Source organism: Carettochelys insculpta, chromosome 5, assembly GCF_033958435.1.
Source record: "Carettochelys insculpta isolate YL-2023 chromosome 5, ASM3395843v1, whole genome shotgun sequence".
NCBI classification, from domain to species: domain Eukaryota; kingdom Metazoa; phylum Chordata; order Testudines; family Carettochelyidae; genus Carettochelys; species Carettochelys insculpta.
In genome coordinates, this window is record NC_134141.1 from 124,534,554 (window position 1) to 124,552,416 (window position 17,863).

The window sequence follows — 17,863 nt, forward strand, 5'->3', positions numbered from 1 at the left end:
CAAACACAGAAATGACATATGCCCAAATAGACTAGACACACACAGTAGACAAGCTTTCCAATGATAGGTTATATGCAATATTTCACACTCAGCATATTTGAGTTAGGCTTTTGAATAGGAATATGCCTTCTTCCATGAAGAATATTGAGGTGCAACATCAGAGGTGTAAAGGAGTTTCAACATAATGGAAGGCAGCCACAAAAATGTCGGTTGGGTCACTGCCTCCAAAACAGGAAGATCTAGCATGAGGGTGAGCCAGAAGGCCAGGGACAGGAGATACCTGCATGACTTCAAACCATCGCCACTCTCAAAGATTGTACAAGAGAAGCAGCAGCTACCTGAGAGGGTTGATGCTAAAGCTCAAATCCTTGCTCTCCAAACCCAAGACCAGAAAATAACAGCAAAATGGGATGATCTGACCCTGTACATATGCTGCCTTGACAGCTGAGCAATCTAAGGCCACTGAGCTAACCTTTAAAAGCATCAGAGAGGTAGCCGTGTTAGTCTGTAGCTTTGAGAACAACAAGAAGTCTTGTGGCACCTTATAGACTAACAGATATATTTGGAGCATAAGCTTTAGTGGGCAAAGATCCGCTTCATCAGATGCATGAGTGGGGGGGTGGGGTTTCAGAGGGGTATTTAAAGAGTAGGGTCCCAGTAAGAGGGAGGGCCAGAGCTGACAAGGTCTATTCAGAAAAGTGGAAATGGCCCAGTATCAACAGTACTTATCAAAAGAGGAAAAAACAAGTCAGATCAGACAGGGGGATGTGAGCCTTTGTCAGAGTCTAGTTTTTATATCACATCATACATAGCAAGAGGTGACTGTGCTGTCAAACCATTGCAGCAATATGAGGATATCAATACTGGGTCAGACCAAACGTCTGTCTAAGCCCACTATCCTGTCTTCGTACAGCAGTCAGTGTTAAGTGCCCCAAAAAGAACAAACAACAAAAATGACCGATCCCAGTTTCTGGCAAACAGAGGAGCTAGAAATACCATCACTGCCCAACGTTTCTCTAATCTTTTGCATCCATGTGTGACTGTACAGAAAAATTTTTGTTATGTGCACTGAGGCATGTGTGAATGTGCACCCCAGTAGAAACAAAACACCTAGCTGTGTAAGCTCTGCAAATCAGCTGGGGGGCATTTGGATGTCTCGTGAACAGGTGCACAGCTGTGCAGCTTACAGTGATCCTGGCTAATGGCTATTGATGGACTCCTATCCTGTATGAATTCATTTAATTCAACAAAGGGACTGTGCCAATTTTCTACGCTGAACACCTTTAAACTAGCTCACGTGGGGGATGCACATGCCAGTGCAAAAACAACGCACAGAAAGCCACATGACCCAGCTCTCAAAGACAGCTCTGGTGCAACTAGCTCCAGGAGCAGCGAACACGAGGAGACCTTTAGGAGGCCTTTGCACCTCTCCAGCATTAGCTGCTCCTCTCTGAACCCACAGCATTCAGTTCAGCTGCAGCAGTACTCATGGCCTAGCTCCATGCAGCTGGTAATAGACACCTGCATTCCAAGCACCACGCAGTTTTTCAGCAAGTAGGAAACAAGGAAGAGGAACAAGGCAAGAGGGAAGAAGATGACAGACAAACAGGACAAGCAGCCACACAAACAAATGAGACAGGAAAAAAGGAGATGAAAAAAGGAACAGAACACACACAAAAAAAAAAAAAAAAAAAAGCCAGCACTTGCAGAGGGGGCATATAAAGGAAGACAGCCATCTCCTAATTGGAAGGATGCTGCTGCACCGGAAAAATACTGAGCCAGCTAATCTGAGCATCGGGCCACGCTTATTTATGACAGAAGTACAGGCTGCACCTCTCAAACCTGGGATACTCTCAGCCAGCAACATCCATGATCTGGTAGAACCATGGATATTACAGGACCAGAGAGTCCCAGGGCTGGGGCTGGCATCTGCAGGCTGGTGTCCAGCAGCATGGCAGGAGCCAGAATTCACAGGGCTTGTGCCGAGGCCAGAGGCCAGCAGCCAAGGCCAGAGCCCCCTGCCTGCCCCGCAGGGCCCAGAGCCAAAGCCCCCTACCAACCCCATGGGGCAGGCCAGAGCCACCAGGTAGCCCTAGAGCCCTGTGGCAGCCCCAGAAAGCCCCGTTGGGACCACAGCACTGGGGAGAACAAGGCTAGGGCTGCAGCAATCGCCAGGCACATGGGGCCACCTGGCAGCCCTGGTCCAGCAAATTCTCCTGTCAGGTCCCAACCATGCTGGACCAGGAAGGTGCAACTTGTATTTAAATTGGACAAAGCATCAGAAAACGCACTGAAAAGAATGATTCTGTAAAGGCCAAAAAGAAAACAGACCAAATCTATCGAGCTTTGCTTATCTTTAAATTCTGTGCTTTCCTATTTGTATTGTCTGCATTGTGTTTGTGTTCTGCACTGCACTTTGTATTTAACACACAGCGCAATGCACACACAGGGAGCTCAGTCATGCTCTTTGATGCACATTGCCAAGTATCTTGTGCATTAAATGCCAGAGTGGTAAGTGATGTCACAAGATGCATAGTCGTATATGCTTATGTATCACAAAGCAAAAGACAGTCTATGAAGGGCACATAAGATACAGAAGACAATTACAAGAGGTAGCAAAAGCAAGTCAAGGGAAAGGAATATAAATGCTGTGTAAAATTATGCTGGATTTGTGTCACATCCTGTACAAGGCTCAGTGAGATTATTATTTGCTTATTTTTCTGACTTTCTTGGAAATAACAGATGGTTTTTAGAGGTTTTTGAGAAGGACTTTGCTGCCAAACTATAATACTTCAATTTGTGGCTTTTTCAAACAGGATTTTCATCAGTCTTTTCTTCTTAAAGATGTCAAGACAGCCAAACCTGCAGAGGGCAACAACACGTCTATCATCCTACCTCCTAATAAGCACGGCTTCTGGGTACGCCGTTGTCATTGTTCACATGAGAAAATGCATTACTGTATTACTGACAGAGAACAAAGATGGAAAATGAATAAAACAATTTCAAGGTTTATTGCCACAATTGCTATCTCTGTGCAATTTACACTCAAACCCATCGGCAAAGCAAACAAAGCCACTTTGTTCAAGATACCTTTTAAATTTAGCTCGGACTAGGTAACTTTTCAGGCAACTACTTAAGGTCCTACTTGTATTTTACTAAGGGCATTCCAGAGTGAAGACATTTCCAGTACACCATCAATAGAAGAAAATCTTCACATAATATGTCACTAAATCAGTGTTTCCCCACAAGTGTGTTGGGGAAAGTTTCTCAGCAAATCACAGGGCCCTCAGCAAACATGTTTCACCCAGCCTGGTGTGGAGGGGAATCGCAAGGGCTGGGAGTTTTAAGAGCGAGTGAGCCTGCTGCTGCACTCACCTGGCAGGAGCAGCTTCTGGCCCGGCTCCAAGCTCTGGGCCACTCAGGTTTGGCTCAATGGAACCGACAGGGAGATGACAAAATTTGCCGATCACACAAAGTTGTTCCAGCTAGAGAGAGTACAGTAAACTCTCTTGTATCCAGGATTCTACCAACCAGAATGCTCAGATAATGGCACAAACGTGTCACTTACTCTGAGAGCAAAACTGACCAGAAGTGACTCCCGGCCATCACTGACAGTTTCCCCAGCAGGATCCCCAGCCCCAGAGATGCCAACACTCCCGCAGTGCTGGCAGTGCTCCTCCACACCACAGCCAGCTCACCAGCCCTGGCACTTCTGGCACGCATGCAGCGCAGTCGGTGCTTCCCAGCCCCTGCCGGCTCCCTGGGCCCAGCACTCCCTGGCCCCAACCAGCTTCCCAGCCCTGGTGCTTCTGGCACACAAGCAGCGCAGCCGGTGCTTCCCAACCCCTGCCGGCTCCCCGGCCCTAGCCCCAACCAGTTCACCACGCCCAGTGCTCTCCCGGCTCACCCGCACCCCACTGGCTCCCTGGGGAGCTTCCCTGCCCTGGTGGGGGTCCCCAGCCTGAAGTGGCTGGCGCCGCCCCACACCTCAGTGGGCTCCTCAGCCCAGAGTTGCCAGCACTGCCCTTCCATGAAGAATATGGAGGAGTCAGTGGGGTCCCTAACCCTGGAACTGCCGCCACTCCCCTGGCCCCAGGTGGCTTCCTGGCCACAGAGTTGCTGGCTCTCTACTATACCCCACCAGTGTGTCCCCGGCCCTGGAGCTGTCAGCACCTCCCCCCTACTCATCCCCAGCAGACTTCCTGGCTCCAGAGCTGTCAGCATTCCCCTGGCCCCAGCTGGGGATTCTGCAGCTTTGTCTCTCCCTGCTTCCTGTGCCTCTCCTGAGCCCCACATGTGCCTCCCCAGCTGCTCTTTGTTAACTAGAATATTTGAATATACAGCAACCTTCCAGTCCCAAGGCTGCCAGATATGAAAGAGTTTACTGTACAAAGAATTGAGAGAAACTCCAAGTCCAGTTTCTGAAGAACTGCAGAGTACAATGGGAGATGAAATTACGTATGGTAAGCAGAAGATAATGCACCAGTATTCAAAGGGAAACTGCCAAGCTTTTATATTCAAATTCAGCACATTAACACTTGGTTTGAACCGGGGTGGGAATTTTCTGAGTCATTATAGGGGCTCGTCTGCATACTTGGCTTAATCTAATTCTTGACCTTCCCCCTGCCCCCTCCAACCCTTCCACTCTCTGATTTGCTCACCTTGAACATTTTTTTCCTGATTTGTCCTCCTTGATTACTGTTTTTGGTTCTCTGTGCCTTAAATATTGAGTCTGTTCTGATATGGCTATGGTCTGAAGAAGTGGGTCTGTCCCATGAAAGCTCACCTAATAAATTATTTTGCTAGTCTTTAAAGTGCTACTTGACTGCTTTCTATTTCAAAAAGTGATTTATGAGCCATTGATTCCCTGACTTTCAATGGGACGTAAGTCCCTAAATTTCTCTTGAAAATGTTACCCAAAATCCCTGCTTTGAAGCACTTACAGCCCCATGGATTTGACCCTACAAAGGGATCCACCTGTACCAAACCTTACACTTGTGGTAAGTCTAACTCTTCAGAAAAGATTGATGCACAAAGAATCAAGACCTAAACAAACAACAAATGGGATGGGGTGGGGAAAGGATGTGCCATCTAAAGCAAAATAGTAAAGCCACCATCTATTTTGTTCACTTCCCTGAGGGGATGACCAGAGCTCAGAGCCCTCAAGAAAATAAGTGTCTCAAGGAGAGGGTTGGCTTTGAAAGTGACCATCTAAGCATCTGGACAAAACAGGACAGCAGCTGGGGCAGCAGCACGAGACAGAGAAGGATCCAGCATGCACAGTGGGGATGAAAAGCAGACAGGGGGCTCCAAGGAAAATAGTTTTGCAGGTGATTTAATAGGCTCTCTTTATCCTGAAAGCAACATCCACCGCTAACTCGCTGCTGAGTCTCCAATCCAGGAACACATCTAAGACCTGAATAAATAGCATCAAATGCTAACTAAACTCAGCATTTTCAGAAACAACAAGCAGTCCAGTGACACCTTTAAAGGCTAGCAATTTTATTATACCATAAGCCTTTGTAAGTTGCAACTTCATCAGATGCATGAAGTGAAAGAGAAAAAAGTAGGTAGACAGAGATGGGAGGGTTACATCAAAGCTAATTCAATCAGGGTGGACATGGGTAAGAAGGTGAGAACACCTAAAGTCAAAAATACTTATTGTAAGGAACGAGCCATTCCCAGTTCCTATTCAGACTCGTTCTGATGGTGTCAAATTTGCATATAAATTCTAGCTCAAGAGGTAGATAGTGGAAAGAAAAAGGATAAATGCAAAGGTCTATGCAGTCAAGCTGAAAAAGGCAGCAGAACACCTGGAAGCCCTGCAGAACAAAGCAGATGCCCCCTGTGATGCTAGGGCATCCTCGTCATGTGCCCTGTCAGATGAGCTGTGGATAGGGAAAAAAAAAATAGGATTAGAGAAATGTATAAAGGATCACTCCATCCACGGCTAATAGCAAGGATGCTCCAGGGCACAACTATTCCCTACCCCACAGGCACAGCAAACTCTCCATTCAGAGCTCCTTCACCCTCATCAACGGAGGACATGAACACTATTATATTGGCCTAGTCAGACAAGGGCGTTCTGTATTCTGTGACAATGCTATGCAAACATACCGAAATGTTCCTTCACCCTTTTCAGGTGTGCACAATAATATTACCACCAGTTAGATGCAGACATCTCAGTCTCAATTTGAGCTAGCCCAGTGGCCTTTGGAAACTTGTATTTGGGGTCACTGCTATACCCGTGTTCTGCCTTTAACTGAAGATTTAATAAAGGGTGAGGACCCCATTTTCTAGGGATGCTCTCTGCCAACTGGTAGAAGGCAAATGGAAAGATGAGGTATTTTTCCTTTCAGTGCTCTAAGTAGGACTGCTAATGAATGAGTCTGCAGAGCATGCATCTTATTTTAGCCTTCTCTTCACCCAAAATACAAGTGAATCTCTTGTACAAACTACATGGACAAACTGTGAGGGCACAAAGAAAGAATTTGGGTGAGGGTAAAGACAGGAATCAGCAAATTTTGCTAACCCAGTTGTAAATTACTGTTTGATGTCACAAGTATCATATTCCTAGGGAGGATGCTCTCTATTCATGGAAGCTGTCCACCCTGGGAGCCCTCACAGAATACAACCCCCCTTCCACTATGCCAGGCACTAAAGGACAGCGGGTGCTCAAGATTCCCACAGAAGTTAAAATACCAGGTTTTGGCTGAGTGTGTTGCATGGCCACTTCTGTAACTGTACCTAGGAAGTCCTGCATGCAGTGTGGGGCAGACACCTGGCTGATCATATCTCCAACTGCTGCTCTCAAAGAAGCCAGGCTAAGACAGCTGTGACTGACGAGCGAGTGTGTGGATACTGTGTGTTACCCTCTGCCCATCACTGCTCTGGGGAAGCCTGCACACAGGATAGCCTGCATCCATGTAAGGTCAAGGAACATCCTCCCTGACTAATCGGTCCTCTTTGGAGAGTAATGGTTTAACTTGTTCTTTCTGATTTATACACACATCAGTACGCCAGAGATAGCTGCCCGAGTATGCAGGAACTTCTGGGTGTTTTTGAAACCTCCATGGGACAGCCACCCAATGATCAGATCCCACTTACTCTGCTCAGTACACAAAGTGCTCTGGTAACTTGGACTTGACTAACCCTTGCTCTGAAATTGTCCAAGGCATCGTCCAAGCAGAGCCCCACTGGGAACATGAAAAAGCTACACATTGCCTGCAAAACCTTTTAAATGTCTACAGGGGAAAAAGGACTGTAAACTGTCTAAACTCCTACTTGCCACATGGGGCCACAATGGCTGTACCCTTAACTCACCCAGCAACACTGTCAATCTATCCAACTACACACTCAGCCCAGTAGAAGAGTTGGCCCATCTTGGGGACTCGCATTTTGTCTCACCACACCCACAAACATACACATTTCTGCGGGAATGTTGAACAGCGCACTGAACCACAGATACCCGCCCCCTACAGTACAAGAAGAATTCCATATGGACTCCCCCGACGGACAAAATGACACCTGGACCTATACATCAAGTGCTTCCACCACCATTCACAGACAAATTGTGGAAAAGCAGCATCACTTGCCCAATAACCTCAGCCATGCAGAATGCGATGCCATCCACAGCCTCATAAACAATTCTGCAATTATAAACAAAGAGGCTGACAAAGGGAGGTGTTGTTGTAATCTTGAATAGGGCAGACTGCAAAAAGGCGGCTGCCAGGCAAGTCTCCGATACCACATTCTACAAGCCACTGTCCTCTGATCCCGCAGGGGACTACAAAAGAAACTACACCACCTGCTCGAGACTCTCCCTACAAAAGAACAGCAACAAATCTAGAGCACACTCCTAGAGCACTAACCAGGTTTATTCTATCTACTACCCAGAGCCATAAACCTGGAAAGCCCGGATGCCTCACCATCTCAGGAATTGGCACCCTCACTACAGGATGGTCTGGATATGTGGACTCTCTACTCAGACCTAGGCTACCAGCACTCCCCAGCTATCTTCAAAACACAACCAACTTCCTGAGGAAACTACAATACATTGGTGACCTTCCTGAAAACACCATCCTGGACAACATGGATGCAGAGACTCTTTACACATGAAGATGGATGTCAAGCTGTTAGGAACAGTATTCCTGATGATGCCGAGGCATAACTGGTGGCAGAGCTCTGTGACTTTGTCCTCACCCACAATTATTTCAGATTAGAGGACAATTTATACCTGCAAATCAGTGGCACTGCTATGGGCATCCACATGGCCCCACAGAATGCCAACGTTTTTATGGCTGACCTGGAACAACGCTTTCTCAGCTCTCATTCCCTAGCACCGCTCCTCTACTTGCGCCACATTTATGACATCACCTTCATCTGGACCCACCAGAAGGAGGCTCTTCAAGAGTTCCAATGTGATTTCAACAGTTTCTGCCCCACCATCAACCTCAGCGTGGACCAGTCCATGCAAGAGATCCACTTCCTGGACACTACAGTGCAAATAAGTGATGGTCACATAAACACCACTCTTTACCGGAAATCCCTGGACCACCATGCTTACCAGCATGCTTCCAGCTTCCATCCGGGCATACCATATAATCCACTACAGCCAAGCGCTAAGGTACAACTGCATTTGTTCCAATCCCTCAGACAGAGACAAACACCTACAAGACCTTTACCAAGCTTTCTTAAAACTACAATACCCACCTGAGGAAGTGAGGAAACAGACTGACAGAGCCAGATGTGTAACCAGAAACCATCTGCTACAAGACAGGCCCAACAAGGAAAATAACAGCATATCCATGGCTATCATCTACAGTCCCCAGCTAAAACCTCTCCAGAGCATCATCCCTGATCTACAGCCCATCCTGTCTAATGATCCTTCACTCTCACAGACCTTGGAAGGAAGGCCAGTCCTTGCCTACCGACAACCCACCAACCTGAAATAAATTCTCACCAGCAACTATAAAATACATCACAGAAACTCTGGAGCCAATCCCTACAACAAACGTCAGTGCCAACTCTGACCATATATCTACATCAGGGACATCATCACAGGACCTAACCACATCAACCACACCATCAGGGGCCCATTCACCTGAACATCTACTAATGAAATATATGCCACCATACACCAGCAATGCCCCTCTGCTATATACATTGGCCAAAATGCAGTCTCCACATAAAAGAATAAATGGACACAAATCAGATATCAGGAACGGTAACATACAAAAACCTGTAGGAGAACACCTCAATCTCCCTGGACGCTCAGTACCAGGATTTAAAAGTACCCATCCTGCAAAAAAATATTCAAAAACAGACTCTAAAGAGAACCTGCAGAGCTGTCATTCATTTGCAAATTTGACACCCCCAGTCAAGGACTGAACAAAGACTGGGAATGGCTGGCCAACTGCAAAAGCAGTTTCTCCTCTCAGTGTTCACACCTCCACATCAGCTGCTGGAAGTGGGCCACATCCTCCCCGAGTGAACTGATCTGATCAACTCTGGCCTTCCTCTTGATTGGTACTCCCTTCTTTTCATGAGCCTGTATATTTAGACTTCCCTCTGGAATCTCCACCACATGCATCTGACAAAGTGGGTCTCTAACGACGAAATCTTATGCTCCAAAAAATCTGTTAGTCTACAAGGTGCCACAAGACTTCTCATTGTTTTTGCAGATACAGACTAACACAGCTACCTCTCTAATATTTTAAATGCATCAGTCACTGTGTGTGGCGGTATGATAAGTCCTTCCAAATTCTCTAGTTGAAGAGGATGCATTTTAAAGACTCAAAGTACAGAAAATGGTGGCATAGAAATGGACCAGTTTCATTTGGAACATCCAGTCTAGTTCACATCCCTTCAACTTAAGATACAAAAAAAGTTTTGATAGGTTCAGAGAAAGACAAAGGTAACTGGGATTTACAAGTTGCGGAAGAGTGCAAAAACTGTAATTACGTAGCCTCAAAAAGAGGATTAGAAGAGATCTGATTGAGTTCCTTCTTTCAACCCAGTCGTAAAATTCAATTTCATCAGGTCCCTAATGCCTAGTGTGCAGTCAGCTCTTGAAATTGCCTGCAGCACAGGTCAGAGTCAAATACTGTAGCTGGATTTCTTCCAAAGCTAAGATAATATTACAGCTAACGACATTAGAATTTAGTCAAACTAAAGTAAAGATAATCCTCTTCCATGCTTTAGTGTATTAGCTAATATTCAGCAGAATCAGGAACACACTCTCTCTCTCTCTCTCTCTCTCTCTCTCTCTCTCTCACACACACACACACACACACACACAAAAAAGGGTGAAGAGATTAAGACAACCTCCAGGTGCTCCACCAGTTATAAACCATTGCAGAAAAGACAAGATATCCAATGTGGGCCATGTCTACACATGCACGCTACTTCGAAGTAGCGGCGCCAACTTCGAAATAGCGCCCGTCACGTCTATACGTGTTGGGCGCTATTTCGAAGTTGAAATCGACGTTAGGTGGCGAGACGTCGAAGTTGCTAACCCCATGAGGGGATGGGAATAGCGCCCTACTTTGAAGTTGAACGTCGAAGTAGGGCACATGTAGACGATCTGCGTCCCGCACCATCGAAATAGTGGGGTCCGCCATGGCGGCCATCAGCTGAGGGGTTGAGAGACGCTCTCTCTCCAGCCCCTGCGGGGCTCTATGGTCATCGTGTGCAGCAGCCCTTAGCCCAGGGCTTCTGGCTGCTGCTGCCGCAGCTGGGGATCCATGCTGCATGCACAGGGTCTGCAACCAGTTGTCGGCTCTGTGGATCTTGTGTTGTTTAGTGCAACTGTGTCTGGGAGGGGCCCTTTAAGGGAGTGGCTTGCTGTTGAGTCTGCCCTGTGACCCTGTCTGCAGCTGTTCCTGGCACCCTTATTTCGATGTGTGCTACTTTGGCGTGTAAACATTCTCTCGCAGCGCCTATTTCGATGTGGTGCTGCCCAACGTCGAAGTTGAACGTCGACGCTGCCAGCCCTGGAGGATGTGTAGACGTTATTCATCGAAATAGACTATTTCGATGTAGCGTGCACGTGTAGACGTAGCCGTGATGAGCTAATAACTTGAGCTTTTATAGGCAATCTTGAGTGGAATTCTAGGCACTTGCATCACTTGACACACTGACTTAAGCATGGCCAGGCCCTTATCCCTTCCTTCAGTTTGTACTGAGATGGGAAGTTATTGACCAAACAATTTCCATCCATGATCCTGTGATAAACATATAGTATTTATTCTCAGCTAATATGACATTTCCATGTGCACAGTGTGGCAGATTCAAGACCTACGAAGTTCCTCTCTGGCCAAATAAAATATGGGGTTTAACTGCAAAATCTATCTGGAAATCGTTCACTATTTTGCAGGTTCTTTTGTTTCTATGAAATATCAAATTATGGAGGATTTTTTTTAAGTGAATGAGGTGAGAGGAGTTGGATTTTAACTTTCCTATCAGTCTTGCAAAGGACTTGTAATTACATCCAATAAAAATATGATTAGGTTTAAAAATAAAAGAACTAAATATAAAATAAATGTGTTCCACTTATTTTACCTTTCAAAATTAATGTTGCTGCACTTTCTATTTTTCTTCACAGAGAAATGACAGCCAGAAATATCAAACTATCCTCAGGGAAAAATTAGAGCATCTGAGACTGTAAAATAATCCCATATTTAAATGAGTTAATGCACTGGAATTCAGTTGGGAAAAGTGCATTTTGAGTCACAAAGTTAGAGTGTTTTTTGTTATTAGATTATATCCTTGTTACATTAAACATTAGGACCAGCATCCAGAAAAGTTACAACATTTGAGCATTTTTAAGGAGGCTACAGTCCAATCTGTTCTTCATTACAGCCTTAGACATCCTAAAACATCTAATAGTTAAAAATAAAGAGTTGGACATTTACTAAATGATTGTAAAGGAAACTCCTGACTTACATGGAGGTTGTGTTCCCGAGCAACAATGTGTAAGTTGAATTTCATGCAAGTCGGGGGAACCGGGAAACTGACCAGCACTGCTATGCTGGTCAGTTACCTCGCTCCCAGGACTGGCTGGGAGCTGGGAATCAGGATCACTCTCCCCTCCTTGCGGAAGCTAAGAAACTGACTAGCGCTACTGAACTGGTCAGTTTCCTGGCTCCCAGAACTGGCTAGGAGCCAGAAACCAGGCTTCCACCTGGCTCCCAAGCTCCCCACTGCTCCTGGAGTGAGGAAACTAACCAGCGCAGCAGCACTGGTCAGTTTCACAGTTCCTGCAAGGAGGGGAGCTGGGAGCCAGGCTGCCACCTGTTTCCTGGCTCCCACAAGAGGAGGGGAGCCGGGAGCCACCTGGGGAGGGGAGCCACCCCACAATTTCAACTCGCGTTAATCCAAGTAACATGCAAGTCAAAATCGCATAAAAAAGGGTTTTACTTTATAGCAAAAATTGATAAAATTATTAGATGGTAAAATGTTCCCATGGATGATGAAAATAAATTGAGACAATATTCCTTCTGATCGGAAGTTATTGACCAAACCATTTCCAATCCATGATTCCAATCTACTGGATGACATCACTTCATCTTTGTGCCTCAGTTTTCTACCTAGAAAAGTAAGGCTAATGAAGCTGGCTTTTGCTATTGCAAAGTATTTTGAAATCTATTTTTAAAAAGTGCTGAGAAGAATTTTTTGGAATTTGTAAGGACAAAAACAATTTGGCTAAAATATGACTTTTTTCTTAACACAACCTTTCATCTGGAAAAATGCAAGAAAATTTTACAAAGTTCTCTAAGGAAAAAAGAAAATGAAAAAGAAAAATAAAAAACAGCACATCGTGGGGAAGAAATTCTAGCAACCCTATAAGAACACGCAACTGAGACAATCAGGTAAAGAGCGGATTCCTAGATAAATTTTCAAAAGAGTTTTGTTTTGTTTTTTAAATTAAAAAAAGAGTGAGCACTATTATGAAGTCTTTTGACAGTGCAAACATCAGATTAGCATTAACTAGGATTTCCAGAAGCACGCATGCCCTACAATGACGACTGTGTTGAAAAACGGTACACTTTTTTGAAGTCAGATAACTTATGCATAGTCAGCAACACATGCAGTATGTGTTTTAATCTCAAATCTTAGTGGAGGGGATAAAATCCGAGGACTTCTTACACTGTTTAATTAGAGCCTGACTTTCCCCATTATAAAGTGACATTCTTTTCTATATTAACCATTGATATTATCATCTGAGAAAAAATAAGCTTCCTAGGGAACATCAAGTACCTAGAATTCACTAGCAACAGACCTTTCCACTGAGCACACACATGCTAAACACCTGGTAAAGTGATTATGAGCCGCTCAATATTCTTCTTAAATATCAGTGTTGTGGTAGTAGCTTCTGGCTCAATCAGATTAAGGTGCAAGTTAGGGGACAACTCTCATCCCACCACTTCCTGCCTCTGCTCTGCTACATCCCACCCCAGCTCCCCTCATCCACCTCTTCCCTTTCAGTTTCCCTCCTTCCCCAAAGGAATGCTGCAAGCCAGAGGAGTGGGCTAGGGCAGGTTGCTCTGCTTCCCACCACTGCTCAGAGCAGAGGCAAGCCTGACCCCTTCTACCTGTGACACCCCTGCTAATCCCATAGGCCACTCTTTGCCCCACATTTCTGCATGCCCCTGAAACAGAAGGGCAGGACCAATTGCCCTGAACTATCCTATGGATGGGATGGCTCTGGGCGCAGCAGTGCTAGGGGCAGTAAAAACACATACGTTGCACTAGAGCGCTGACAGAGCACAAAAACATCTGTTTTTGTTTGTTTTACCATCAAAAGCAAAAAAACGGGTACTCAATGAAACTTGTAAAGTTTCTAAGTATGCAATGCTGGCGATCAACACCAAGTGCCTTTAATACATGGGGAAAAAAAAAAAAGACATCCTAAATTTCAGGGTAACGTAACATTGCAAAATGTGCTCTCTTTTAAAATGGAAACTAAAAGATGACTCATTAGGTTATTTCCATTTCATTTTTCAGCTCTGTGTGCAGAGAAGACCTCAATCCTTTTCACACAAGAGGGACTGAAAATGTGTAAGAGGCAGAGACAGATTGCTATTTCTTTTTCCTATTAATCAGATTCAGACAGGAAACTGAAAAAATAAGTACATCCTCCAACCCAAAAGTACTCTCTTCCCCTCCCTGTTTTCTGATGCCCTCTTATTTTGTTTTCTCTCATTTCCTCTTTCCACTTTCCCCCACCAGACTATAAGGGCAAAATACTTGGTCCATGACACACAGCTGGGGTCTTGTAAAACCCTGGCCTAATCTCAGTTTCATCCTATCACTTCTCCATTCTCTAGGGCCACCGAAGCACTGCAAAAACAGAGCCCCAACATACTGCAGCACTGAAGGAACTGTTCCACCAAGAATTTCTAAGAACATAAGGAGCTCAGAAAAACATGGGATAGCCAGGAACAGTAACTCAAATGTAAACTCACTACTCAGGGACCCTTTTCAAACACATCAGTGACTGGGCTGGTGTTTTTAAAAAACCTTACGAATCACTCCCTTCCAAAGTTTAAAAACTTATTGCATTTGTTTCAGAAATACGAAGTGCAGAAAAGACTTCCATGGAGACAAAACTAAAACCTTTGTTGGGACTACACATGCAAAAAAGCATACCACAGATGAACATGTTTATACTTAATCTGATCAAAAGACCACAAAACTACCTCTAAATGGTCATTCTGTTTTAAAACTTCCTCCTCTGGCAGATGAGCACTGCAGTTTCATACCAGCAAAGATTGTGGCTTCAAAAAACAAAGGAAATAAACTGAAGGAATTCAGCATTTTGTTTCACATGCAAGACGTCTTGCTGCAACTACGGCCATGATCCCATAACTATCTCTGCATGACCACAGTTCTCCAAAGTGCAGGATAGGGACCTAATATCTCTGTCACCTTTTTGGGGAGGGGTCAGAGAAGTAAGGGATCACTACTGCATTACTGATCACCTGTTTGCTCATGTCTCTTTCATCCAGAACAATCACCTTCTGCGTCATTAAATAGACATGAGCAATTTCATAAGGTAGTTCTAAGATGTCTGGCATTAATTCAAAGAATGACTCTCCCTAAACACAAAGCATTTTCAGGTGAAGCTTATTCTCACCTGGCAAGTTCTTTAATTAAGTTTGCAATGCGTCTCTTGTCCTCGGGACATAAATCCTTTAAAGAAGCACTCTTCGGTCCTCCATCATTAATCACCTGAAAAGTAAAATCTGCATTTTAACATGCAATAGTTCTTACAGAACAAGTATTTCTGAAACTACTGAAAGCATTACAAGGTGTAATGGTCAGAAACTGATACTAGATAAACTCAGACTGGAAGCTTGGTGCTCATTTTTAACTTTAAGAGTAATCAATCAGGGGAAAATGTTATCACAAATTGTGGTGGATTCTTCTACAAAGACATGCTCTAATTCAGTGGTGGGCAACTTGCAGACCATTGGAGTTTAACCTGCAGGCCTGCGCAGACCATCTGATCCCCTCCCCCGTGTGTTTAACACACAGTAGGGCTAGTTACAGCTATTCAAGCTCTGGGAGGGCAGGAAGGAGTGGGGATGGAGTGCAAATCAGCAAATTCATGGCAGTCTGAAAGCTCTGGGAGGGTGAAGGAAGAGTAGAAAGTGTGGGGCTCCAGTGCACAAGAGGTGTGGGGGAAAGGGACAGATGGGTTGCACAGGCTGCAGGTGGAACCCAAGTGGGCCACAGGCTCCCCACTAAGACAAAGAAGGGGCACATGCCACTCACTAATCTTGGTAGCCCACTGCTGCTCTAATTCAACATCAGGTTACTGGGTGCAATGCAGAGTTTGCTGAGTGAAGTTCTCTGGCTTATGTTATGCAGTAGATTCAACTAGAGAATCAAAATGGTCCCTTATGGCCTAGAAGTCTAGGATTATGTTTATATTGTGATTGGACCCATACTGACTAATCAAAATCAGGAACTCATTGCATGGCTAAACACAGAAGTCAGAGGGAGAGCAACAGGAATGCAAGATATAGAGTGATAACAAGGCAGGTATCTCATTAGCTTCATTGCATTTTCTTTGTTTACAAACAAACTAAAATGAGTTGCCCCTTCCACACTAGCGTGTTAGTTCTTTTTTATTGTATTTAGAAGCTACACTTTCCTCAACTGCTTCTCAATCACTGACAATCCTGCACCACACAAATATTTTTTAAATTTAATCTAATGCTCTCTTTTCGTATTTCTGAGCCAGTTAACTTTGATATTTGATCAAAAGAAAAAGGATGCATTTGGTACCGATGTCCACCAGAGGGCATGCATAACTAGTTTATAGTTAAAATGCCAGTTCTTCCAGTATCTTTGCTATTGTTAACACAGAGAAATTCATGAAGATTCAATTATTATTGGTAAGCCTTAATTTCACTATGCACATACAAACCAAAGAAATATATTTGCATTGTTAATCAAAACTGGCAAAAAGGTAAGAAAAAACATTGTTTGAGAACTTACTGTTTGATTTTAGGATATCAGCTTTGTATACAGACATATGGGCTGCATTACACTACAAAAATACCTTTAAAGTTGCTTACGTCAAAGTAAGCAACTTTGAAGTTGAGCATCTACACACACACGACTTCGAAGTTAAACTTCGAAGTAGGGCACTACTCCATGCCCAGGAAAGAACTAAGGACTTCAAAGTTGAGTTCCCTACTTTAAAGTTAACTTCAAAATAAAGGGAAAATGCGTGTAACCTCTCTGCTGGCTACTCCGAAGTCATGCCTAACTTCACTAGTGTATACACGGCCCATATGAAGTTGTCACTTTGGCCGTGTCTACACTAGCCCCAAACTTCGAAATGGCCATGTAAATGGCCATTTCGAAGTTTACTAATGAAGCTCTGAAATACATATTCAGCGCCTCATTAGCATGCGGGCGGCCGCGGCACTTTGAAATTGACGCGGCTCGTCCCGATGGGGCTCCTTTTCGAAAGGACCCCGCCTACTTCGAAGTCCCCTTATTCCCATCTGCGAGCAGATGGGAATAAGGGGACTTCGAAGTAGGCGGGGTCCTTTCGAAAAGGAGCCCCATCGGGACGAGCCGCGTCAATTTCAAAGTGCCGCGGCCGCCCGCATGCTAATGAGGCGCTGAATATGTATTTCAGTGCTTCATTAGTAAACTTCGAAATGGCCATTTACATGGCCATTTCGAAGTTTGGGGCTAGTATAGACATAGCCTTTGTGTTTTAACAATTACAAAACTAAACTTCCTGATTCTCAGAAACCGCTGACATTAAGTAATTGTCTGGCCTATACATAATTTTCCGCAAGTGAACATTTTAATATCATTTTTATGATATTACAAGCACGTATCATGTAGTCCAGCACCCTGAGCACATAACTGCTGCCCAGTGAGAGAATTTGCCAGATCATGGGAAAAGACAGTTACCTGTTCTGTAACTGGTGTTCTTCAAGATGTGTTGCTCATGTCCATTCCAATTTGGGTGTGCGCCGAGTGCATGCCCTGTTGCCAGAAGCTTTTTGCCTTAGCCGGTAGCCTTTCGGTCGGTGCGGCGCCCCCTGGAGTGATGCCCGTATGGCCACCCATATATGCACCACCTGCCCCGCCCCCAGCTCAGTTCCTTCTTGCCGGTTACTCCGACAGAGGGGAAGGCGGAAGGGTTTTGGAATGGACATGAGCAACACATCTCGAAGAACACCAGTTATGCAACAGGTAAATGTCTTTTCTTCTTCGAGTGATTGCTCATGTGCATTCCAATTTGGGTGAATGCAAACCAATGTCTAGGAGGCGGGGTCGGAACCCCGAAAGGTGTGCAGGACAGCCCTGCCCACTGCAGCGTCTCCCC

General features: G+C 44.9%; 1 protein-coding gene across 1 annotated transcript in view; it reads right to left on the bottom strand.

Moving 5' to 3' along the window:
• The window catches only part of LOC142013947 (protein hinderin-like), a 37,374-nt gene that overhangs the window by 3,400 nt on the left and 16,111 nt on the right, over window positions 1-17,863 (bottom strand). Inside the window, exon 4 of the mRNA XM_074995968.1 lies at window positions 15,140-15,234. Within this exon, the coding sequence (XP_074852069.1) occupies window positions 15,140-15,234 (95 nt within the window). The remainder of the gene's footprint in view (window positions 1-15,139; window positions 15,235-17,863) is intronic.